The 25700-nt window shown below is 35.9% G+C and overlaps 1 protein-coding gene across 28 annotated transcripts in view; it reads left to right on the top strand.

The window, feature by feature from the left end:
- FRYL (FRY like transcription coactivator) overlaps positions 1–25700 on the top strand; it is a 286610-nt gene that overhangs the window by 170360 nt on the left and 90550 nt on the right. For 17 of the 28 annotated variants that reach the window (XR_012434819.1, XR_012434820.1, XR_012434821.1 and 14 more), the window contains 8 exons: positions 2234–2278; positions 5114–5217; positions 5416–5524; positions 9446–9532; positions 12592–12763; positions 13535–13667; positions 16693–16800; positions 20535–20772. Coding sequence is in view for 24 of the 28 variants with exons in the window: in XM_065544987.2 (XP_065401059.1) it covers positions 2234–2278; positions 5114–5217; positions 5416–5524; positions 9446–9532; positions 12592–12763; positions 13535–13667; positions 16693–16800; positions 20535–20772 (996 nt within the window). In the remaining 4 variants the exon portion in view is untranslated. The remainder of the gene's footprint in view (positions 1–2233; positions 2279–5113; positions 5218–5415; positions 5525–9445; positions 9533–12591; positions 12764–13534; positions 13668–16692; positions 16801–20534; positions 20773–25700) is intronic. The other 11 variants (XM_074039758.1, XM_065544990.2, XM_074039757.1 and 8 more) reach the window with 1 other exon arrangement.

Genomic DNA, 25700 nt, shown 5'->3' with positions numbered 1-25700 from the left:
ACTTCAGGAATGATCCACTGGATGTTATCCTGTACGTCTTTTTCATGATTTTATGTATCATTTTCAAAACTGCCTCAGTTTCTTAGGTATATGGGATATATGCTACTTTGAGAAATGTTTTTGTCTATTTTCCTTCTAGATAAACATTGATATTACTCATGTTTGGATGAGAATTTATATACCTTCTTTGACTATTTATGAAAATTTCCAGGGCCAAATCAAATTGATTAAACTCTTTATGTCATGCAACCAGCAAATAAATTTTATTTAATTAATTACATTATACTTGTTTCTGTTCTTAGTTTTGGTAATTTGTACAGGTATAGGGACTAAAAGAGAATTGATCATTTTTCTGAATAGTATGATTTTTCATACATTCATTAAAATATTTTTAAGATACACATTTAAATGTTTCTAGAAGACTGCTTTGTTTCATGACAGTTCATACTTTTCTGTTGCTTGTTGGAATTTTTATATATATACGTTTCACCTAACATATTTGCAATACTTCACAGTACCTTAACTTTTTTTGTCTTAAGGCTTTCATTTAAATGCTCTGTTTTCTTTGAACCCTTACCTCCTGTTAAATATTTCTGGCATATTGTTCATTTTCATTAATGGCTATGTGAATCTGCCAGGCTAAAGGAGATAAGAACCACTTAGCATGAGGATTTGAATATAATTGTCTTGGCCATTAACCCTTAACTTACATTAAGGCTCTATTCAGCAGAAATTTTATGAATTGGCTCATGTTTATTAAGTCTTAGATAATGTGGCTGCTCTGCGTAGTTGAGGTAAGGAGTTGAGCCTTGAAGGAAAAGCTATGCTAGTTATCTGTTGTAACAGTTATTTATTTTATGTATAGGGAAAATTGATCCAAGATAAAGGCGTTACCTAAATTATTTTGAGATCCATTTAATCTCTTGATACTAAAAGCCTAAAACAATTTCCTTTTATTAGATCTATACCTTTTTTTTTTTTTTTTTTCTTTTTGAGATGAAGTCTCACTCTGTTACCCAGGCAGTAGTGCAGTGGCATAATCTCGGCTCACTGCAACCTTCACCTCCTGGACTCAATTAATTCTCCTGCCTCACCCTGCTGAGTAGCTGGGATTACAGGCATCTGCCACCACCCCCTGCTGATTTCTGTATTTTTAGTAGAGATGAGATTTCACCATATTGGCCAGGCTGGTCTCAAACTCCTGACCTCAAGTTATCCCCCTGCCTCAGCCTCCCAAAGTGCTGGGATTACAGGTGTGAACCACTGTGCCCAGCCTAGACCAATACTTCTTATGACTGGTTTTTATTACTTTTTAGGATGCTGCATCCTCTAAGTACAGAATCTCATTTGATTTTTACTGTACATGAGGCTGAAAGAAGACAAACAAGTAACCCATGTTTCGGGAGCCAGCATGGATTTGTGTCCATATTCACATAGTTCCATAGCTCTTGCTCTTCTGGTCCACCATGTTACTTCTGAATGTAGTATAAGGAATGTTGTTGGATATAAGCACTGAATATTTTAAGAAAACATGTTAGCAATAATTTGAGGATATTAAAAAGGCATTATTCTCTAGAATCATAAGAATAAATATGATGAAGTTCAAGACACCTTATGATATTACACAGTTTTAAAAAATTATCATACCAGGTTTTAAAGTTGATGACCGTGAAAAATGAGCTTTATCCCTATATGCCCATAAATAGCTTGTGACACAGTGTCAACATTATTTTCACTGAAAAGTTAAATCTTTAATTTTTGTCCCAAGCAGAATTTGGTAGTCTCCCATTCCCATATCTATATCAATTTAGGTGCTTGTGTGAAAAGTGATTGTTTAAAGTTTCTGGAGAATTATTAAGAGAGATAGGTAAATAATAAGAGTAGATATCATAGGAAAATAATTTGGAGTTTTTTTCAACAATCTATACTTATTTTCATTTAAAAATTTAAAGTTGTTTGAACTGAAATACAGTGCTTTAAGAAAAATTCTAAGAAAAATTAGGGAGTTAAAACTTTGTTTTCTCTTAGTTGGAATATTATAGGTGTATCTCACATGATGCCCAAATCGTGAAATTTTTTTTACTTAGTGTTTTTGGCCACTGTCTTGGACATTTCAAATTTCTTCTAAATAGAGACCTTGGTGAAGAGCTATCTTGTTTTGTGCTTATTTTCATCTAACATGCATGTGCTGCATCTCATGTTTATGTTTGCTGTCTCACATTGCTTTATTTAGATGCCATCTAACAACAGTATCAGAAAACAAATAGAAACACTCCAGGTGAGTTGTGTAAACATTACAAAGTAAAATACTGCTTTATTTCCTTTAAGCGTGGCATTTGTTTTTCCTTTTCCCATCGTTGCATTGCATGTCTAATGTATTTATTCCAACCTGCTTCTAATATTTTAAGAGAAGAGTAGCACACAGCAGAAACATTCTTCAGAGGGTTTAATATCAGTGTAGCCTCAAGAAGTTGAATTTAAGAAATAGAACTGATACTGAATGCTGATTCTTCACCAAAATTCCTAATTTTAAAATATTCTATTTAACAAACATTTTCTAGCTGCTATAAATGAAAATGTTTTAAAAATTTCCAGTGAAATTAAGGGATAGTAGCTCAGATTTTTGAATATAGTTTGTTGTTGTTTTTATTTTTAATTTTTGTGGGTACATAGTAGGTATATATATTTATGGAATACATGAGATGTTTTGATACAGGCATGCAATGTGAAGTAAGCACATCATGGAGAATGGGTATTCATCCCCTCACGCATTTATCCTTTGTGTTACAAACCAAGTATACTCTTTAAGTTAATGGAATACAATATTGACAAATTAATTTTTAAAACTTTATCCTATTGATTTGGGGTTTTTTTTGTTTGTTTGTTTTAATTTTTTCAGAGAGAGAGTCTTACTAACCCAGGCTAGACTCCCAACTCCTGGGTTCAAGCTGAGACTACAGGCTTGCACCACCATGTGTGGCTTTACTGGTTTGGGTTTTAAACAAATCATTTTTTTAGTTCACGGTAGAAAAAAAGGAAGAAACATTAAAATGATGGTGGTCAAAGACTATATATTACTGACATACCAAAATTTTGTTTTATATTAAGTTCATTAGATTTTTATTTGTATAATTATTCAAATTAGATTGAATATCTTTGTTTAAAGCTCAGATAAATTTAGGATGATTTTATTATTCAGACATATAGCAGCATTGTAGCAGCTGAAAAAATAATAATTGATTTTTATCACTTCTCACCTTGCTGTTTTGTCATTGTGTGAATGCCAGCTTTGTTTGAAAATCAAGTTTTTTCATGCCAGAGACCTCATCACTTAAGATAATCCAAATACTTTTATATTTAATCATTCATATGGTAACAGTTTTTATGTAGAATAGGACTTAAATATTTTTAATGTATTATTTTTAATAATATTTTGAAATTACAGTTTAACAGTATGAAAGTGTTATGTCATGTGTACCTAAAAACTAATGGGACTTATTTAAGACTTTATTTTTTTAGAGCAGTTTTAGGTTCACAGAAAAATTGAGAGGAGGGTACCGAGATTTCCCGTGGGTAAATTTCCCTACCCCCCTCATACCTAGCTTCCCCCATAAGCAGCATCCCCCTTCAGAGTGATACATTTGTTAAAACTGGTAAACATACATTGACACATCTTTATCACACAAAGCCCACAGCTTACATTAGAGTTTGCTCTTGGTGTGTTGTACATTTATGGGTTTGGACAAATGTATAATGACATGTATCTACCATTATAGTATCATGCAGCGTATTTTCGCTGCCCTAAAAATCCTTCATGCTCTGCCTATTCATTTCTCTCTACCTTCCTATCTCCTGGCTGAACTATTTTGACATGTGATATCTTAGATTTAAATGATAGAAAAGAAAATTATGTTTTCTTAAAGACATTACTACAGAATGCTTGGTTGTTATATTTGTAGTATACATTATATGTTACTTTAGTTACATTAGTAGCAAACATAATTGGAAATTACTGGGGGAGTATATTGGAAATTTGGGATCATTATGGATCTGGCAGTGGAGAGAGGGATTGATACTGAGAGTCTAATCAGCACAGTAACTGATTCTCCATTTTTAATTATGTCAAATCTTTATCCAAATAGATGTGAAAATCTAAAATGTAAATTCACAACAATTAGTACATCTAAAACTAATCAATGGATGTATAGTTTCTCTGTGAAAAAAGGAGATTATTAGCTACATTTCAAAATTTACAATTAAATCTCATTGCTTTATTGGTCATTTGAGGACTTTATTTCTTAAAACAGCTAGAATGAAGAAAAAGTTCGCTGATCAAATTGTAATTGAAATGGAATGACTGATTCTAAATAATAATAATTTAAATAATGTCCTCATTCTAAATAAAAATTGTAACACTTAATAGTCAATGAACGTTTAATACATGCCAGGTACTCTTCCAAGTGCTTTACAGATACTAACTTTACCTCTGAGGTAGGTACCCTATTTTCTCCATTTTAGAGATGAGGAAATTGTGACTCAGAATAATATAACAATGCCCAAGGATGGAGCTTGGATTTAGTCCCTGTTTTTCCCAGTTTTAGAGTTCGTGCTCTTAACTCACTATTCACTCGTAAGGATATACACTTCATAATATTCTGCATTATTTCGTAAATGCAAATGACTATAATACCATTTGGTGTTCCAAATTTTAACTGTATATGGGCTACAAATGAATTATGCCAAAAATGAATGATCCTTTTTCAGTCGTTATGTCAGTATTGGAGTGTGAACTGTTTATCATCAAGTAAGCTTGTGTGTATAATTTTAGAATTCTTAGAAATACTACTATAATTTTATTTACTAAGTAAAATTTAGTAAATAAAATTTTAGTATTTTCTTTTGAAAGTATAAGAAATGACTCAATTTCCACATTTATGGTTACTTTCGAGCCATATACTTACCCTATGCCAAATACGTACCTGTGTATTTAAACCTATTTTAGACTGAATACAAAAAAGATGGGCTTTTAGTTGTTGGCAGAGAATATGTTTACTCTTAAGTGATTGCAAATATTTTAATAAATTTATTTTTATTCTCTTTTGTTTTCAAACAGAATAAAGATCCTAAAATGTCTCGAGTTGCACTGGAATCTTTGTATAGATTATTGTGGGTTTATGTAATTAGAATAAAATGTGAAAGCAACACTGTAACTCAAAGGTGAGCATCTTTGCTTTAAAGTGCATTAAAAATAAATTCTTGTTTTTAAAAAAACACAGTATTGGGAATTTTAGTAAACATTATACTTTGTGGGTGAAATATGAATTCTGTCAATATATTATGAAGAATAGGAAGAACTTTTTGCTAATATGCTGTTGATGTCGTGATCTCATTATGACTAGATCTTTTTCCCTGTAGTCGTCTTATGAGCATAGTGTCAGCACTTTTTCCAAAAGGCTCACGAAGTGTGGTTCCTCGTGACACACCTCTCAACATATTTGTGAAGATTATTCAGTTCATTGCTCAGGTGAGTGCTTCACCTCATAGTATGTATGTATGTAAATTGTTAGAGTAATCTATTGTAATCACTTGGAGCTTTGAAATTTTTTATGCATCTAAAAACATAACACAACATTGAATAAGTTTATTTCATTAATCTACACACTTGTAGATAGAAAGAAAACCCACAAGTGGAAGCACTTTTTTTTTTTCTTTTATTATTATCCTTTAAGTTCTAGGGTACATGTGCACAACGTGCAGGTTTGTTACGTATACATGTGCCATGTTGGTGTGCCGCACCCACCAACTCGTCATTTACATCAGGTATAACTCCCAATGCCATCCCTCCCCCCACCCCCCCTCCCCATAATAGGCCCTGGTGTGTGATGTTCCCCTTCCCATGTCTAAGTGATCTCATTGTTCAGTTCCCACCTATGAGTGAGAACATGCAGTGTTTGGTTTTCTGTTCTTGTGAAAGTTTGCTGAGAATGATGGTTTCCAGCTGCATCCATGTCCCTACAAAGGACACGAACTCATCCTTTTTTATGGCTGCATAGTATTCCATGGTGTATATATGCCACATTTTCTTAATCCAGTCTGTCACTGATGGACATTTGGGTTGATTCCAAGTCTTTGCTATTGTGAATAGTGTCGCAATAAACATACGTGTGCATGTGTCTTTATAGCAGCATGATTTATAATCCTTTGGGTATATACCCAGTAATGGGATGGCTGGGTCATATGGTTTTTCTAGTTCTAGATCCTTAAGGAATCGCCATACTGTTTTCCATAATGGTTGAACTAGTTTACAATCCCACCAACAGTGTAAAAGTGTTCCTATTTCTCCACATCCTCTCCAGCACCTGTTGTTTCCTGACTTTTTAATGATCGCCATTCTAACTGGTGTGAGACGGTATCTCATTGTGGTTTTGATTTGCATTTCTCTGATGGCCAGTGATGATGAGCATTTTTTCATGTGTCTGTTGGCTGTATGAATGTCTTCTTTTGAGAAATGTCTGTTCATATCCTTTGCCCACTTTTTGATGGGGTTGTTTGTTTTTTTCTTGTAAATTTGTTTGAGTTCTTTGTAGGTTCTGGATATTAGCCCTTTGTCAGATGAGTAGATTGCAAAAATGTTCTCCCATTCTGTAGGTTGCCTGTTCACTCTGATGGTAGTTTCTTTTGCTGTGCAGAAGCTCTTTAGTTTAATGAGATCCCATTTGTCAATTTTGGCTTTTGTTGCCGTTGCTTTTGGTGTTTTAGACATGAAGTCCTTGCCCATGCCTATGTCCTGAATGGTATTACCTAGGTTTTCTTCTAGGGATTTTATGGTTTTAGGTCTAACATTTAAGTCACCAATCCATCTTGAATTAATTTTCATATAAGGAGTAAGGAAAGGATCCAGTTTCAGCTTTCTACTTATGGCTAGTCAAATTTCCCAGCACCATTTATTAAATAGGGAATCCTTTCCCCATTTCTTGTTTCTCTCAGGTGTGTCAAAGATCAGATGGCTGTAGATGTGTGGTATTATTTCTTAGGGCTCTGTTCTGTTCCATTGGTCTATATCTCTGTTTTGATACCAGTACCATGCTATTTTGGTTACTGTAGCCTTATAGTATAGTTTGAAGTCAGGTAGCGTGATGCCTCCAGCTTTGTGCTTTTGACTTAGGTTTCTCTTGGCAATGCAGGCTCTTTTTTGGTTCCATATGAACTTTAAAGCAGATTTTTCCAATTCTGTAAAGAAAGTCATTGGTAGCTTAATGGGGATGGCATTGAATCTATAAATAACCTTGGGCAGTATGGCCATTTTCACGATATTGATTCTTCCTATCCATGAGCATGGTATGTTCTTCCATTTGTCTGTGTCCTCTTTTATTTCACTGAGCAGTGGTTTGTAGTTCTCCTTGAAGAGGTCCTTTACATCCCTTGTAAGTTGGATTCCTAGGTATTTTATTCTCTTTGAAGCAATTGTGAATGGAAGTTCATTCCTGATTTGGCTCTGTGTTTGTCTGTTACTGGTGTATAAGAATGCTTGTGATTTTTGCACATTAATTTTGTATCCTGAGACTTTGCTGAAGTTTCTTATCAGCTTAAGGAGATTTTGGGCTGAGATGATGGGGTTTTCTAAATATACAATCATGTCATCTGCAAACAGGGACAATTTGACTTCTTTTCCTAACTGAATACCCTTGATTTCGTTCTCTTGCCTGATTGCCCTAGCCAGAACTTCCAACACTATGTTGAATAGGAGTGGTGAGAGACAGCATCCCTGTCTTGTGCCAGTTTTCAAAGGGAATTTTTCCAGTTTTTGCCCATTCAGTATGATATTGGCTGTGGGTTTGTCATAAATAGCTCTTACTATTTTGAGATGCATTCCATCAATAGTGAATTTGTTGAGAGTTTTTAGCATGAAGGGCTGTTGAATTTTGTCAAAAGCCTTTTCTGCATCTATTGAGATAATCATGTGGTTTTTGTCTTTCATTCTGTTTATATGCTGGATTACGTTTATTGATTTGCGTATGTTGAACCAGCCTTGCAAGGTGGAAGCACTTTTAATTGAAGAGGGATAAACAACATATCTCATAATCCTAATCTTAGTGCATTTACTAATTACTTCCTGAGTATCTTGAAGGATTTCTTAGAAAACTATTTTCATAGTCTACATTAATCTCAGTTCTTAGGTACTGATAATAGAATCCACTGTAGGTAGTTAAACCCAAAGGGATCTTGAAAGGAATATAGATAGCTCAGAGAATTTATAGTAGGGCTGAAGAAACGAATTCTAGTCTGAACGACAAAGAGGAAGCTGCCACCTTGGCCAAAATGAAACAGCCACCAGACAAGGAAGTCACCACATGTGGGTATGCTTCAGAATCATGCAGCATCTGCTAAGGTCCTCACCAGTAAAATAGATTCATTTCTCCCTGTCTTCCTCCTCCTCTTTACATATCCCAGTTCCCAAAGAGACTCACATGATTATATCACTTGGCAGGGTTTGAATTATATCCTCAAGTTTTTTGTTATATGGGATCCTGAGAAGTACAAGTTTAGCTTTCTAGCCTTTGCAGTAAAGGAAGGATTATTAGAGGGGGATTAAATGAGTGTTAATGAGCCAATACAAGGTTTTGGTTACATTTCCTTTTGGGACATCCACCTTGGAGAAACATAGGTAAGGTTACCTCCTCAACATGGGAAAATGCTATGATTCCAGAATATTAATTTTATTCTCTTTCAACTGAAACTGTAGCAATCTAGATGATCCATAATACAATTGTTTTTGACAGTGAAGAAATAAAGAATATTTAAACAGAATTAGTACATTGTTATTTACTAGAGTACAAAAGTAATGATAATCGGATAAGTATAACAATATCAGTAAGATTGATAAAAGCAAATTGTGCTTTAGATCAAGTGTTCAGAAAACTTGCGACATTAGATTGCATCTGTTCTTTTTTTCCAGAATTGTACCCACTCCCTTGAATTAGTTACCTTCCTCCAGCACTCCACCAGAATTATAAAACTCCTTTCAAACATCGGTTAATCTTGTTAGTTAACTTTTTTACCCCCTGGGAGATTTCCTTCCTAGAGCCCCATTCTTCCTGACCCAATATGAACTCACTGCTCTCTAGGCCTGCTGCCTGGCTATTGTCTTGGGACTTCCTTTCATTGTCATCCTAGGAATTCTTTCACTCTGAATTTAATATGATTTTGGTGAATGAATGTTTAAAACTTTTATTCTGTTGGTTTGGGTATTAAACAAATTATTTGGTAATTAAATAATATAATCATGTATTTTGACCTTAATTCATATGTATTTTTCTTCTGTTCAAGTATGAACTTTTTTAGGGCACAAACCTGTGTTGTTGTCATTGTATGTTATATTTATAATTCTTAGCGTGATGCCTAACACATAGTGGAAAGTTATAAGGATTTTTTTTTTTTTTTTAAGGAACGCTTGGATTTTGCAATGAAAGAAATAATATTTGATCTTCTCAGTGTTGGAAAATCTACTAAAACTTTCACCATTAATCCAGAGGTAAAAAAAAATTATAATGTAATAATGTAAAATCCTATACTTTTTTTTTTTTTAAGAGCATGATTTCTGGAATCAGAACTCTTAGATTCAAATCCCAACTCTACTTCTAATAGTAGCTGTGATTCAGGACAAGTTACTTAACCTTTCTAATAGCTGGCCAAATGATTTAATAATAGGTTTTTTTTTTTTTTTGAGACAGAGTTTTGCTCTTGTCGCCCAGGCTGGAGTGCAAATAATAGTGTTTAAGTGTGGTAGAAAATAAAGAGGCCGGACGTGGTGGCTCATGCCTGTAATCCCAGCACTTTGGGAGGCCGAGACAGGCGGATCACCTGAGGTCGGGAGTTCGAGACCAGCCTGATCAACCCCGTCTCTACTAAAATACAAAATTAGCCGGGCATGGTGGTACATGCCTGCAATCCCAGCTACTAGGGAGGCTGAGGCAGGAGAATCGCTTGAAGCTGGGAGGTGGAGGTTGCAGTGAGCCAAGATTGTGCCATTGCACTCCAGCCTGGGCAACAAGAGCAAAACTCTGTCTCAAAAAATAAAAATAAAAATAAATAAAGGAAAATTTTATCAGGTTAGTCAGCTCAGCTGGCTCCTGGTAGTTATAACGTGCTTAGGTTTTTTTTGTTTGTTTGTTTGTTTTGCTTCACATTGTTTGTATTTAATGTGTTCTTCAATAAATCTCATTCATTCAACATTTATTGAGCACCTGAAATGTGCCAGGCAATGTTCTAGGTGTTATAGAAAAAACAAAAATTTGTTCCCCCCCCTGCCAAAAAAAAGTCAACATTAAAAAAGTGATTGTTATATCCTGCTTCCATGGTCTCATTATTCATAGTAAACTCTAATTCATTCTTTAGACGTTAGATTTTCAGGGTTTTTCAAAATATTTCATAAATTCTTTATTGGAATCTAATTACATTTGAGAATATAAAAAGGCAAAATAGGTGTTATCTGTTTTCTTTTTTCTTATTTATTTTAAATTATGATCTTGATCCTAGATATGTGTAGTCAAATCCTAAGATATGTGTTTATGTAGTTAACAATGAGTTGGAAAGATAATGCAGCTTTTCATTTGTAATATTTTTAAGATAGTTTAATAACTATTTCCAGATTTTGAAAGTGAGCAAACACAATTGTTTGTATAGCTGACATACCTAACATGTTGGGGGTACATGTATCCCAGTGGGTGTAGAAGGTAGTTCACTGGAATCCGGGAAGAAAATAAAGCTTTTATTTATATATTTTTTTGGTTTCTACCAACAAAAATGGTTTCCAGCAACAAAAATTATGAAACAAAAGATATTTTCTTGAACATCCATTTTAAGAAAATATTCACCCCATTGAATAAATTTATTTCTGAAAGTAAGTTTTTTTCTTACTGAAGTTCTCATACTAGGAGTAAAAAAAAAATCAGTTCTGGGTTTTTTTGTGTGTGTGGGCGTGGTGATTGTTATTTATTAGGTTTACTTTGTTAGGATTATCTTAAATCCGTATTTTCTTTTCAAGAACTTTTGTAAGAGCTAGTTTAGTTAAACATAGATAAAATTATCCATTAGCCCATTTAATCAAATACATGCAAATTGCAAGACACTGAAAGAATGTATAAGTGAAGCTACCTCTGTCAACTCGACTACATTGTGGAGTTTTTCTGCTGCTTTCAAGGTGTCATCTTTGACTATGTGACATGTGACTGACTTTGTGATACTTAGACCAAGGGAGGGCACCAGTACTATGTCGTATATAAAGATGAGTGAAGCTTAAAATTTTAATCTTACTTAGATAAAAAATATATATAAATAAGAGCTTTATTTTCTTCCCATATTCCATTGAGCTACCTTGCACACCCACTGGGATATGTGTACCCCACTTGAGAGACCACTGGTGTAGATCAAAGATAATGACAGCTCGGGCTTAGATCGTAGTGGTGCAGATAGAGGAGCATTCACTGAGAAAATAAACATTGAGAAGGAATCAAATCTGGGGCAAAGTCATGCATTTGGTTTGAACATGTCTAATCTGAGGCATCCAGGTAGAGGCATGCAAGTAAGAGATGTCAGATGGGTCTGAGGGTCTGAGTTCAGAGAGAGGCCAGGCTTAGAATTTGTGGGTGATCTGGTATGGGTGGTAATTGAAGTCATGTAAGTATATGCAGTTGCTTTGGGAGGTAATAAATAATGATAGGAGAAGGCAGCCTAGGAGAACCTTGCCTTGAAGCAGTCTAACATTTAATACCCAGGTAAAGGAGGCCAAACCTGAAATGCAGATAAAGATGACACAGCCAGCAGTGGAACATAGATACCAAAGGAAGGGAGTGTTTCAGGAGAGAATGGGTACTTGACCTTGTCCATGTTGCTGGAAAATCAACTAGCATGCTATAAATAGGCCCGCTGTTTTTAGCAATATGGTCACTGATGAGTGAGAATGGCTTCAGGGAAGTATTTGGGGAAAGTTTATTCCATTAAGATAGCAAGTATACTTAAGAGAAATGGGATATACTCAGTTGAAAGGAAAATGTTGAAGATGCAAGAAAGAAAAGATGTAATTGGTGCTATAATGTTTCCAAACATGCAAGAACAGATGAGATTCCAACAACTAGGAAGACTGTCACTCCCTCACTATACCAAGAGCAAAAGGGAGGGAGAAGAGGTCCAGGTATAAGTAAATTAGTGTGATTTGTAAAGAGAGATTGAAGAAAGTTGATGATTTTTTTTTTCTTTCCGTGAAGTAGAAGACAAGTCATTTGCCTAGAAAGGGGAGGGGACGGGACCATAAGAGGATAGGAGAGTTGAGGAAGAGGATTGCTATAAGCCTTAGAGACAGTAAGGAAGCCAGTCAGCCTCAGAAGTAAGTGAGTGGCATTTGGGGATTTGATATTAAAGCAAACTCTAATGCTTCGGCTGGTTAAAAATGTTGGACAGAAAGGTTAGTGTTCCTTCTATCTTCCTTCCTTCCAGCCCCCCGCACTCTGATGTTACTGATGAAATATTTCTAACATGCAAAAAGGGTAATTTATGACACTCATCTCTTCCTTTTGAATTTTTTTTCCTTTGAAGAGAATGAACATAGGCCTCAGAGTCTTCCTTGTAATAGCAGACAGTTTGCAGCAGAAAGATGGCGAACCACCCATGCCAACAACAGGAGTTATTCTTCCCTCAGGAAATACTCTTCGTGTAAAGAAAATTTTTCTCAATAAAACCTTGACAGATGAAGAAGCAAAAGTCATAGGTTAGTTTAACTGAAGTTAAATAAGTTGCTTTGTAATACAGTTTCATATTCTTTTATAAAAGTCTGATCAAATCTAAAATGTATATAAATTTGCCTAATACAGTTTTTCCAGTATATACAGCTGTACAAAATGAATACTTCTTTTATTTGTTTATTTACTTTTTTGAGATAGAGTCTCACTGTGTTGCCCTGGCCGGAGGGCATTGGCACAATCTTGGCTCACTGTAAGCTCCACCTCCCAAGTACAAGTGATTCTCATGCCTCAGCCTCCCGAATAGCTGGGACCACAGGCGTGCACCGCCACGCCTGGCTAATTTTTGTATTTTTAGTAGAGATGGGGTTTTGCCACATTGGCCAGGCTGGTCTTGAACTTCTGACCCCAAGTGATTCCACTTGCCTCAACCTCCCAAAGTGCTGGGATTAGAGATGTGAGTCACTACATTCAGCCCACAGTGAATACGTTTTTTTGATAATAGTCATGAGTCTTCATGTTAAGAGTTTTCCAGTTAAATCTTTATTTTATCACAGGATCCTATTCACTGCATTCTGTCCTTTCTTCAACTTAATTTTAGTCCCCTGCATAATTTTCACATAATTTCTCCAATTAGTCAAATATGCTGAAGCTGATCATCAGGGAGATATGTCACAGTTGAAACCCGTTTTGTGGCAACAGTAAGCTATCACTTAAAGATTATTAGGCTTTTACTATAGAAAGTAAGTATTCTTTATCTAATTTCAGATATTTTATAACTGTGAAGTTTTTTCCCCTAGGAATGTCAGTTTACTATCCTCAAGTAAGAAAAGCATTAGATAGCATCCTCAGACATTTGGACAAAGAAGTTGGGAGACCAATGTGTATGACCAGTGTGCAGATGTCTAATAAGGAGCCTGAAGACATGATTACGTATGTAGTAAATTATTTGCCTTCATTGCTATTTCAGTTTTTCTAAGACAGTACGGGTGGTTCTTGCTTACCTGTCTCCTTACTTTGTCTTTGGAGTTCTTCCATGTTTCCATCTGCTGCAGTTTTCAATACAGTGATTCCTTCCATGCACTCAGTTTTATTCTTTAAAGTGCTGTCAAACTGGTATAGATAGCAAAACTCACTCTGGATCCCAGTCTGGTGTGTTGTCAATGACAAGGCCCTACACTTACTCCGTGAGCAAAATATGAATCCTAGGTACCCCGGATGTATGTGGGCGTGATTGGTTTATTACATCAAATAAATGCTTTTACTGCCAAAGCCCTAGTTAAAAAAAAAAAAAAAATCCTGAAAATCTGAACTCTGATTATTTTTGACTCCTAGGAACTAAGGGGTGATATAGAGAGGAATAGCATGAGTAGTTTTTTTAGAAACAGTACCTCATCCCACCCCACCCCTAGGGCCTTGTCATTATTTGTCATCTCAGCATCTTTTTTTCTTGTTAGGGACTTCCTCCTCAGGAAACTGTATGTTATGGCAGTAACTTATTTTATTTGCTAGAAAACATCTACATATTCTCTGTAAGGGAGGAGATTCTTTTGGATATTAATGTTTGTATTATAGGTCTTAGAATACCAAATTTGATATTTAATCTCTAAATTTATTTAATATACAATTATTATGTACTACTATATGCTAATATCTCTGAGAGTTTCTTTAATGTGAATTTTTTTGCCAATGTTACTTCCTGTGGGAAATCTTGTTTTTCATCACAACCACTTCCCTCATTTAGTCAGTAAGTGTGCTTTCACCCAGTTCCTCTGATACCTATATAGCATATTTCTTCTGTAACTCCATTAACTTTCTCTTCTATTTCAGTGTGCTTTAATTTAGGATCTTTGAGATAGAGAGCACCCTCTCAGTGACTAGGAGAAAAACAAGATAGCAATAAGGATTTTATTACTTACACGTGGGTGGGGGACACTGCATATGTGGAGGCCACGCTCACGGAGGTCAGGAAGCATATGTAGAGAGAGAGAAAGAGGCCCATGGGCCGATGACTTTTTTGGGTTGAGCGTGTTATCCAAACAGTTACCTAGGGGTAATTCTAATTGGTGGATTGAAAGCAAGCAGGCATGAGTTCAGGAGGTCATGCTGTGCCTGAGAGGTGGTCACTGGAGCACATCTGCATAGTCCATGTGGGGTACGCAGGTCAGTGGGGCCAGTCAAGTAGGCTGCATCTAAGTATCCATAGAGAGGTGATTACCAGGAAGAAGTTGTGTAAGACAGATACCTGAATCAACCACATTAAAGAACTGGGGTATGGAGTGGGATGTAGAACTGGAAACTGTTTCAAGGGTGACTGCACCCTTTTTCTGGTGTGAGAAAATCAAACATTTAAAATGGGTGCCAAAGCAACATAAAATTATAAGAACACACTACACAGTGATGTTACTTTTTCTTTCTTTGTGGTACTTCCTCTTTGTTAGCCAATACCCTCTTTTGATTATCTATTTTTGTAACATGTCATGTGAGTTATCCTGGGAGACCAGGAGGCAACACCATTGCACACTTTGCTGTCTGTGTATGAACTGAATAACAGATGCACCTTGACCAATCACTGACAGCCTTGATGGAAATGACAGTGATTATGATGTGCAGTGTGCTTTATGGACCAAAGAGCCAAAGCAAAGTTTATTTATGCCATTACTTAACATATGGTAGCTTAAATTTCAGCTGCCTTTTTGGGGACTGGTATTATTTACCTAAAGTATGGTAACTGAAATTCTTGCATTTTGAAACCATGTAAAAAGAGGACTGGCCATATGAAATCTCTAAAAGGATTAGTGAGTCCATTGCCACTATAACAAATACCCAAGGCTGCGTGTGGTGACTCATGCCTGTAATCCCAGTAATTTGGGAGGCTGAGGCAGATGTATCACCTGAGGTCAGGAGTTCAAAACCAGTCTGACCAACATGGTGAAACCCCATCTCTACTAAAAATACAAAAAATTAGCTGGGCGTGGTGGCAGGTGCCTGTAATCCCGGCTACTCAGGAGGCTGAGGCAGGAGAATCGCCTGAACCCGGGAGGCGGAGGTTACAGTGAGCTGAGATCACACCATTGTTGCACTCCAGTCTGGGCAACAAGAGCAAAACTCCATCTCAAAAAATAAAAATAAAATAAAATAAAATAAAATAAAACCCAGAACACTGAGAATATCCAAATTCTTTTCTACATAAGGATTATTTTATTAGGCCAACTGAAGAACAATTTAGATGAAAGAAATTTAAAAGGCCTCACCTTCAAATACAGACCAAAATAAAAACCAGTATATTAAGAGGTTAGACATTTAAAATAAATAAAACTATTGAATAACTAGAAGAAAATATAATAAAATTAAATTGTATTAAGCCTCTAGAGGTACCAGGATTTTCAAAAACCTGGCTTATTTTATTTCATATAAATTTTAAGTATGTGTATTTATGTGTATATATCACATGCAAGACAAGGACAAACAATATAAACACCTATATATGAGATGAATGTTTCTAAGACCTTTGTTAGTGGAGGATATTAAGTGAAAAACGATGTGGCTAATTTTGTAGGCCCCCCAAAATAACCAGTATTTAGTTATTTAATGATATCAATGTTATTATTTATTATTTTAATATTTATGGGAGGCTAAATATTAAATAATCATCTTAAATATTAAGATTAATTATAAATAATCTGTTTAGCTATTTGTTATGTAATAATGGTTGTAATGCTTCTTGTCTAGTTACTGAAAACCTTTTTGTTTGCTGGCTTTCTTTTGAATTATTTCTGTATTCTTTTGTCCATATATAGACTAATAATTATCTACAGGATTTATATGTATTTTTTTAATATTAAATACATTAACCTTTGGGGGAGGGCTCCCACTTTCTGTAGCTATTTTTCCAAGTTTGATTTCATTGTCTAGCATATGTATTATGTTTCTTATTAAATCCTATTGTATTTTTCAGGGGGGAAAGAAAACCCAAGATTGATTTGTTTAGAACTTGTATTGCTGCAATTCCAAGGTTGATTCCTGATGGTATGAGCAGAACTGACCTCATTGAATTGTTAGCAAGGTAAATGAGGATTACTGTTTGCTATGTTAAGTTTTATGTCTTCTGCTCCTTTATATTTCTAATATACCTTTGTTACTGTTATCACTAAAAAGGCGATGATAAAGACATTTCTAATCCTTTATCTGATTTACTTTCTAAATTTCTATTTTGTCTTTTTTTGTTGTTATTAAACACATTTTCCTCACTAATTTTTAACTTCTCAAGTTCTTCTAGATTCCCCCCACAAATCCTATCTTTCAGTTCCCTATTTTTCCATGTAGTATTCTTTCCTGGGATTTCTGTAACACATTATCCCTTAACATATGGGCATTATCAGTGTATGGTAATTCCCAGTTAGGCAATTAATTATTGTGTTTACTCTTACAGTCATTTCTTTAGTATCTCTGGTGGTAATTAGGTCTCATTTGTGCTTTTTTCCCCCCATGGCAGAACTGTGGCATTCAAGTTTCTCTCTCTCTTCTATTAGGCATGTCATAGCTCTGTAAAATGAGTACATAACCTGACAACCAAACTTAAATACTAGCTCCTGATTCTAAGTTGAGGCAATAGCCTGTTGAAAACCTGCTTTGCTGATGTAGTTAGGGATTCCCTACATAAGAGATCAGCACATTTTTCTGTAAAGTACCAGATAGTATTTTAGGGTTTTGCAGATCATTATGATCTTTGTAATGGGTCCAATTATACAGTTTGATAGAAGTAAGACCTAGTGTTCAGTAGATCAGTACAGTGACTGTAGTTTACAATAATCTGTTGTACATTTCAAAATAACTAGAAAAGAGTAAAGGTTTCTAACATAAAGAGAAGACAAGTATTTATGGTGATAGATATCCTCGTTACACTTATTTGATCTTTACAAATTATATGAATGCATTAAATTATCACATCTACCACGAAAGCATGAACAACTATTGGGTATCAGTAAAACAAGCAAACACATACTCATCTCTGCCATTATAGTACAGAAGCAGCCATAGACAATAGAGTGTGCATGACTGCATTCCAATAAGCATCTGGCTGGATTTAGCCCTTGAGCCACAGTTTGCCAGCCCCTGTCCTAGATGGACAAAACAAATACAATGACTATAGCAGAGCAGCGATACTTGACTATGTTGAAAGGTGTTTACTTCTTGCTGGGCATTTATCACTTCGGTGTAAGTTAAATTCATAATAAATAAACAATTAATAGACTGTTCCAGCAATCCTTTCTCCACTTCCGAAGCTTTTCACACACCCTGGCACTACCTTATCCTCAACTATTACCTGTTGTGATCAGAGATTTTATGTCTCCTGTGATGATTGTGAAAGAAATGGGTTACTTTGCATTATATAAATTTGTTCCCTTCCCACAGTCTCCTAATTTTTTTGTGAATTAGATTGCAGAGTTACAGAGTTCATGCCAGCATTGGAAATAAGAAACATTAATTATGTATAGCACTATTCCTTGAGAGAGCAGTAAACAACTACTGTTCAGTTCTGCTCTTACTCCTCCTATTTCAACATAACTCATCTACATCTTTGTGGGTGTTGATCCACAAGAGTAGATCTCCCATCTTTTCCACGAGAATGAAACTGCAACTATGAGGGCCAGGGATGGGACAGCTTAGTAAAAGAGCAGACAGCTGAACAGTGAATGACAATTTGCTTTGCTGTTCACTTCGCTTCTTTCTCCTATGATATTTGTTTACTAATAGTTTACCTCAGTGGAAAGGAAGATCCCAGGGTCTGTTCTGTTCTCTCCTTTCTTCATATCATTTGGAATTGTGCTGTCTAAATCTTACTTACTTTACCATAAAGGAAGCAAGCAAACAAAACAAAGATGCTTTGTAAATTTGCAGACCTGTATCCTGTCCCTAAGGAAAGTTAATTAATTCCCCTGCCTTTAATTAACCAAGCTTTACTGTTATTCTGCTCTGTACAATGAGCAGTTAAGTCACACATGTATACCCTGTATCACACAGATAGGAGTTTAAGATAGATATTTACATATTCATGGATTTAAGGAATGTTGAAATAACCTTTAAAGTCAGCATCATTGAGGACTGTCACTCTCTTCTCCCATATTGTGTCTCCTGATGTCACTATTGGAGACAGAATACTGGGCTAGACATGCTTAATTTGACCCTGTTTATTTCTCAAGTGCTGATGGAACTGCTGCTGCTTTGTTGCTTACTCCTCAGTCTGTCTAGCTATAATACATCTCGTTAGTCTCATTGTCAGTTGAAAGTTGGCTTAGTGATGACTAGAACTAAGTTCAGCAGGGTGAATACTTATATCTCCTTTCTCCTAAACTGCACAACTTTCCACCTCTGTCTTGGATAACTCCATTTTTCCAGCTTCCCAAGCATGTAATTGTATATTTAATATTATGTACTTACCTTATTCATTCAGACTATTTCTAATTCTGATACATCTGTCTTTGTAGTCAATTACTAACATAATTCTCTTCAGACCCAAATCAGAAACTCTTTATTTATATAATATTATTATATAATGGTGGCTCCCACTACTGTAGCCATTTTTTTTTAAATTTCTTATTTATCATTCTCTTTTATATTCTGGTAAACTTCTTAACTAAAATTATATTCAAAGCCCCATTTTGATGTATTTAAAAGCAAACTGTATATAGCGTCTCCTAATTTGTTTAAACTCTCTTTAGGACCTTATATGCTGAGTCAACCCTTTTTTTTTTTCCTTTTTTTTTTTTTTTTTTTTGAGATAGTGCCCTGCTCTGTTGCCCAGGCTGGAGTGCAGTGGTGCAATCTTGGCTCACGGCAACCTCTTCCTTCCGGGTTCAAGTGATCCACCCGCCCCGGCCTCCCACAGTACTGGGATTATAGGTGTGAGTCACTGAGCCCAGCCTTATTTTTTTTTCTAGGCATGTACCGTTTATGATATTACTCCTAAATTTACTCTCATTCTTACCTTCAATAATTATTCTATTACATTGATTCCATCTTCATTTGTTGTATATTCTTCTTCACAATCAGCCATCTTATATTTAACTGTAACTTCAGTGCATATAAAGAATGATTGAGCAGTGGCTCATGCCTGTAATCCCAGCACTCTGGGAGGCTGAGGCGGACAGATCATGAGGTCAGGAGATCCAGACCATCCTGGCGAACACAGTGAAACTCCATCTCTACTAAAAATACAAAAAATTAGCTGGGTGTGGTGGCGGGCACCTGTATTCCCAGCTACTTGGGAGGCTGAGGCAGGAGAATGACGTGAACCCAGGAGACAGCCCTTGCAGTGAGCTGAGATCATGCCACTGCACTCCAGCCTGGGTGGCAGAACGAGACTCCGTCTCAAAAAAAAAAAATGATTTGAGATAAATCGTGTCCTTACCAGTGATAGCAAAGATTAAATAAATGTGAAGATAGTGCTAAGATATCATATGATTAGATACAATTTTTGATTGATTATAGGATAACCATACAGTATTTTAAGGATTAAAGGATTTTAAATGGAATTCTAATGTCATTTGTATCAAACTTATTCAGATTATAGTAAAAACACCAATAATAGGAATAGATTCATATGTGAATTTAAACAAATGAGATTATAAGCTAGCATAAAGTTAAATATAGCATGAAAAAGTGAACATTGGTTGTTATCTTCGTATTTCTTACAAAACAACTAGAGGACATATATTTTAATGTCATAGTGTTAAGTTTTAGATGATAAAACTAATTGAAAGGTATTGAAGTTTGCTAATGGAATTTTGTTCTTGGTAGGCTCACAATTCATATGGATGAAGAACTGCGTGCTCTGGCTTTCAATACTCTGCAGGCACTAATGCTTGATTTTCCAGATTGGCGGGAGGATGTTCTTTCAGGATTTGTTTATTTTATTGTTCGTGAAGTGACTGATGTCCATCCCACGCTTCTTGATAATGCCGTAAAGATGTTGGTACAATTAATAAATCAGTGGAAACAAGCAGCCCAAATGCATAATAAAAACCAAGACACTCAGGTACCAGATTCTTTTCTATTGTCCCTTTGTATGTGGTCAGTGCTAAATGACCAATAATGATTTTAATACAGATTTATTTTATCAAACACTAACACTATTATTAGTTCTATTCACTCTCAATGTGTTCCTAATCCCTTAAACTGAACATTCCCATAGTTCATGTAGTAAATATATAGTGTTTATGCATCTAACTTTTCTAATCTTCTTCTTTGGGTAACAATTAGTTTTTAATGAGCATGGAAATTAGAGATAATTCCAGCTCATTTTTAGGTTGTTTCCAGTATATTTAAAGCCAATACAATAAATTTTTGGTAGTCTTCCATTTGGGTCATTTGATTGTTTTATCCATGTCACCAGTCCCTGTTTCACGTAAGACAGTAACTGTGCTCCTTAACCATAAAAGATGCTCAAATCATTGATTTATGATAACGTATAAATCATAGAACCTTGGAATTTTAGACCCAAGCCATTGAAGTTAAACTAGCTTCTCAACCTTTAATGACCATACAAATCAGCAGGGCCCTAAGAAAGAGTTTCTTTTTTTTGTTTTTTTTTAATTATTATTATACTTTAAGTTCTAGGGTACATGTGCATAACGTGCAGGTTTGTTACATATGTATACTTGTGCCATGTTGGTGTGCTGCACCCATCAACTCGTCAGCACCCATCAACTCGTCATTTATATCAGTTATAACTCCCAATGCAATCCCTCCCCACTCCCCGTGATAGGCCCTGGTGTGTGATGTTCCCCTTCCCGAGTCTAAGTGATCTCATTGTTCAGTTCCCACCTATGAGTGAGAACATGCGGTGTTTGGTTTTCTGTTCTTGTGATAGTTTGCTAAGAATGATGATTTCCAGCTGCATCCATGTCCCTACAAAGGACACAAACTCATCCTTTTTTATGGCTGCATAGTATTCCAAGGTGTATATGTGCCACATTTTCTTAATCCAGTCTGTCACTGATGGACATTTGGGTTGATTCCAAGTCTTTGCTATTGTGAATAGTGGCGCAATAAACATACGTGTGCATGTGTCTTTATAGCAGCATGATTTATAATCCTTTGGGTATATACCCAGTAATGGGATGGCTGGGTCATATGATACATCTAGTTCTAGATCCTTGAGGAATCGCCATACTGTTTTCCATAATGGTTGAACTAGTTTACAATCCCACCAACAGTGTAAAAGTGTTCCTGTTTCTCCACATCCTCTCCAGCACCTGTTGTTTCCTGACTTTTTAACGATCGCCATTCTAACTGGTGTGAGATGGTATCTCATTGTGGTTTTGATTTGCATTTCTCTGATGGCCAGTGATGATGAGCATTTTTTCATGTGTCTGTTGGCTGTATGAATGTCTTCTTTTGAGAAATGTCTGTTCATATCCTTTGCCCACTTTTTGATGGGGTTGTTCGTTTTTTTCTTGTAAATTTGTTTGAGTTCTTTGTAGGTTCTGGATATTAGCCCTTTGTCAGATGAGTAGATTGCAAAAATTTTCTCCCATTCTGTAGGTTGCCTGTTCACTCTGATGGTAGTTTCTTTTGCTGTGCAGAAACTCTTTAGTTTAATGAGATCCCATTTGTCAATTTTGGCTTTTGCTGCCGTTGCTTTTGGTGTTTTAGACATGAAGTTTTTGCCCATGCCTATGTCCTGAATGGTACTACCTAGGTTTTCCTCTAGGGTTTTTATGATGTTAGGTCTAACATTTAAGTCTCTAATCCATCTTGAATTAATTTTCATATAAGGAGTAAGGAAAGGATCCAGTTTCAGCTTTCTACTTATGGCTAGCCAAATTTCCCAGCACCATTTATTAAATAGGGAATCCTTTCCCCATTTCTTGTTTCACTCAGGTTTGTCAAAGATCAGATGGTTGTAGACGTGTGGTATTATTTCTGAGGGTTCTGTTCTGTTCCATTGGTCTATATCTCTGTTTTGGTAGCAGTACCATGCTGTTTTGGTTACTGTAGCCTTGTGGTATAGTTTGAAGTCAGTTAGCGTGATGCCTCCAGCTTTGTTCTTTTGGCTTAGGGTTGTCTTGGCACTGCGGGCTCTTTTTTGGTTCCATATGAACTTTAAAGCAGTTTTTTCCAATTCTGTGAAGAAACTCGTTGGTAGCTTGATGGGGATGGCATTGAATCTATAAATTACCTTGGGCAGTATGGCCATTGTCACGATATTGATTCTTCCTATCCATGAGCATGGTATGTTCTTCCATTTGTTTGTGTCCTCTTTTATTTCACTGAGCAGTGGTTTGTAGTTCTCCTTGAAGAGGTCCTTTACATCCCTTGTAAGTTGGATTCCTAGGTATTTTATTCTCTTTGAAGCAATTGTGAATGGAAGTTCATTCATGATTTGGCTCTCTGTTTGTCTGTTACTGGTGTATAAGAATGCTTGTGATTTTTGCACATTAATTTTGTATCCTGAGACTTTGCTGAAGTTGCTTATCAGCTTAAGGAGATTTTGGGCTGAGACAATGGAGTTTTCTAAATATACAGTCATGTCATCTGCAAAGAGGGACAATTTGACTTCTTCTTTTCCTAACTGAATACCCTTGATTTCGTTCTCTTGCCTGATTGCCCTAGCCAGAACTTCCAACACTATGTTGAATAGGAGTGGTGAGAGAGGGCATCCCTGTCTTGTGCCAGTTTTCAAAGGGAATTTTTCCAGTTTTTGCCCATTCAGTATGATATTGGCTGTGGGTTTGTCATAAATAGCTCTTATTATTTTGAGGTACGTTCCATCAATAGTGAATTTATTGAGCGTTTTTAGCATGAAGGGCTGTTGAATTTTGTCAAAAGCCTTTTCTGCATCTATTGAGATAATCATGTGGTTCTTGTCTTTGGTTCTGTTTATATGCTGGATTATGTTTATTGATTTGCGAATGTTGAACCAGCCTTGCATCCCAGGGATGAAGCCCACTTGATCATGGTGGATAAGCTTTTTGATGTGCTGCTGAATCCGGTTTGCCAGTATTTTATTGAGGATTTTTGCATCGATGTTCATCAGGGATATTGGTCTACAATTCCCTTTTTTTGTTGTGTCTCTGCCAGGCTTTGGTATCAGGATGATGTTGGCCTCATAAAATGAGTTAGGGAGGATTCCCTCTTTTTCTGTTGATGGGAATAGTTTCAGAAGGAATGGTACCAGCTCCTCCTTGTACCTCTGGTAGAATTCAGCTGTGAATCCATCTGGTCCTGGACTTTTTTTGGTTGGCAGGCTATTAATTATTGCCTCAATTTCAGAGACTGCTATTGGTCTATTCAGAGATTCAACTTCTTCCTGGTTTATTCTTGGGAGAGTGTAAGTGTCCAGGAAATTATCCATTTCTTCTAGATTTTCCAGTTTATTTGCGTAGAGGTGTTTATAGTATTCTCTGATGGTAGTTTGTATTTCTGTGGAGTCGGTGGTGATATCCCCTTTATCATTTTTTTATTGCATCTATTTGATTCTTTTCTCTTTTTTTCTTTATTAGTCTTGCTAGCGGTCTGTCAATTTTGTTGATCTTTTGAAAAAACCAACTCCTGGATTCATTGATTTTTTGGAGGGTTTTTTGTGTCTCTATCTCCTTCAGTTCTGCTCTGATCTTAGTTATTTCTTGCCTTCTGCTTGCTTTTGAATGTGTTTGCTCTTGCTTCTGTAGTTCTTTTAATTGTGATGTTAGAGTGTCAATTTTAGATCTTTCTTGCTTTCTCTTGTCGGCATTTAGTGCTATAAATTTCCCTCACATTTAAAGCACAGTGTGTACTGTTTTAAATGTGTCCCAGAGATTCTGGTATGTTGTATCTTTGTTCTCATTGGTTTCAAAGAACATCTTTATTTCTGCCTTCATTTCGTTATGTACCCAGTAGTCATTCAGGAGCAGGTTGTTCAGTTTCCATGTAGTTGAGCGGTTTTGATTGAGTTTCTTAGTCCTGAGTTCTAGTTTGATTGCACTGTGGTCTGAGAGACAGTTTGTTATAATTTCTGTTCTTGTAGATTTGCTGAGGAGTGCTTTACTTCCAATTATGTGGTCAATTTTGGAGTAAGTGCGATGTGGTGCTGAGAAGAATGTATATTCTGTTGATTTGGGGTGGAGAGTTCTGTAGATGTCTATTAGGTCTGCTTGCTGCAGAGATGAGTTCAATTCCTGGATATCCTTGTTAACTTTCTTTCTCGTTGATCTGTCTAATGTTGACAGTGGAGTGTTGAAGTCTCCCATTATTATTGTATGGGAGTCTAAGTCTCTTTGTAAGTCTCTAAGGACTTGCTTTATGAATCTGGGTGCTCCTGTATTGGGTGCATATATATTTACGATAGTTAGCTCTTCCTGTTGAATTGATCCCTTTACCATTATGTAATGGCCTTCTTTGTCTCTTTTGATCTTTGATGGTTTAAAGTCTGTTTTATCAGAGACTAGGATTGCAACCCCTGCTTTTTTTTGTTCTCCATTTGCTTGGTAGATCTTCCTCCATCCCTTTATTTTGAGCCTATGTATGTCTCTGCATGTGAGATGTGTCTCCTGAATACAGCAGACTGATGGGTCTTGACTCTTTATCCAGTTTGCCAGTCTGTGTCTTTTAATTGGAGTATTTAGTCCATTTACATTTAAGATTAATATTGTTATGTGTGAACTTGATCCTGCCATTATGATATTAACTGGTTATTTTGCTCGTTAGTTGATGCAGTTTCTTCCTAGCCTCGATGGTCTTTACATTTTGGCATGTTTTTGCAATGGCTGGTACCGGTTGTTCCTTTCCATGTTTAGTGCTTCCTTCAGGGTCTCTTGTAAGGCAGGCCTAGTGGTGACAAAATCTCTAAGCATTTGCTTATCTGTAAAGGATTTTATTTCTCCTTCACTTATGAAACTTAGTTTGGCTGGATATGAAATTCTGGGTTGAAAATTCTTTTCTTTAAGAATGTTGAATATTGGCCCCTACTCTCTTCTGGCTTGT

Source organism: Macaca fascicularis, chromosome 5 (assembly GCF_037993035.2).
Source record: "Macaca fascicularis isolate 582-1 chromosome 5, T2T-MFA8v1.1".
Lineage (NCBI taxonomy): Eukaryota > Metazoa > Chordata > Mammalia > Primates > Cercopithecidae > Macaca > Macaca fascicularis.
The sequence above is the reverse complement of the archived record's forward strand: the minus strand, read 5'-3'. Positions and strand labels throughout refer to the sequence as shown.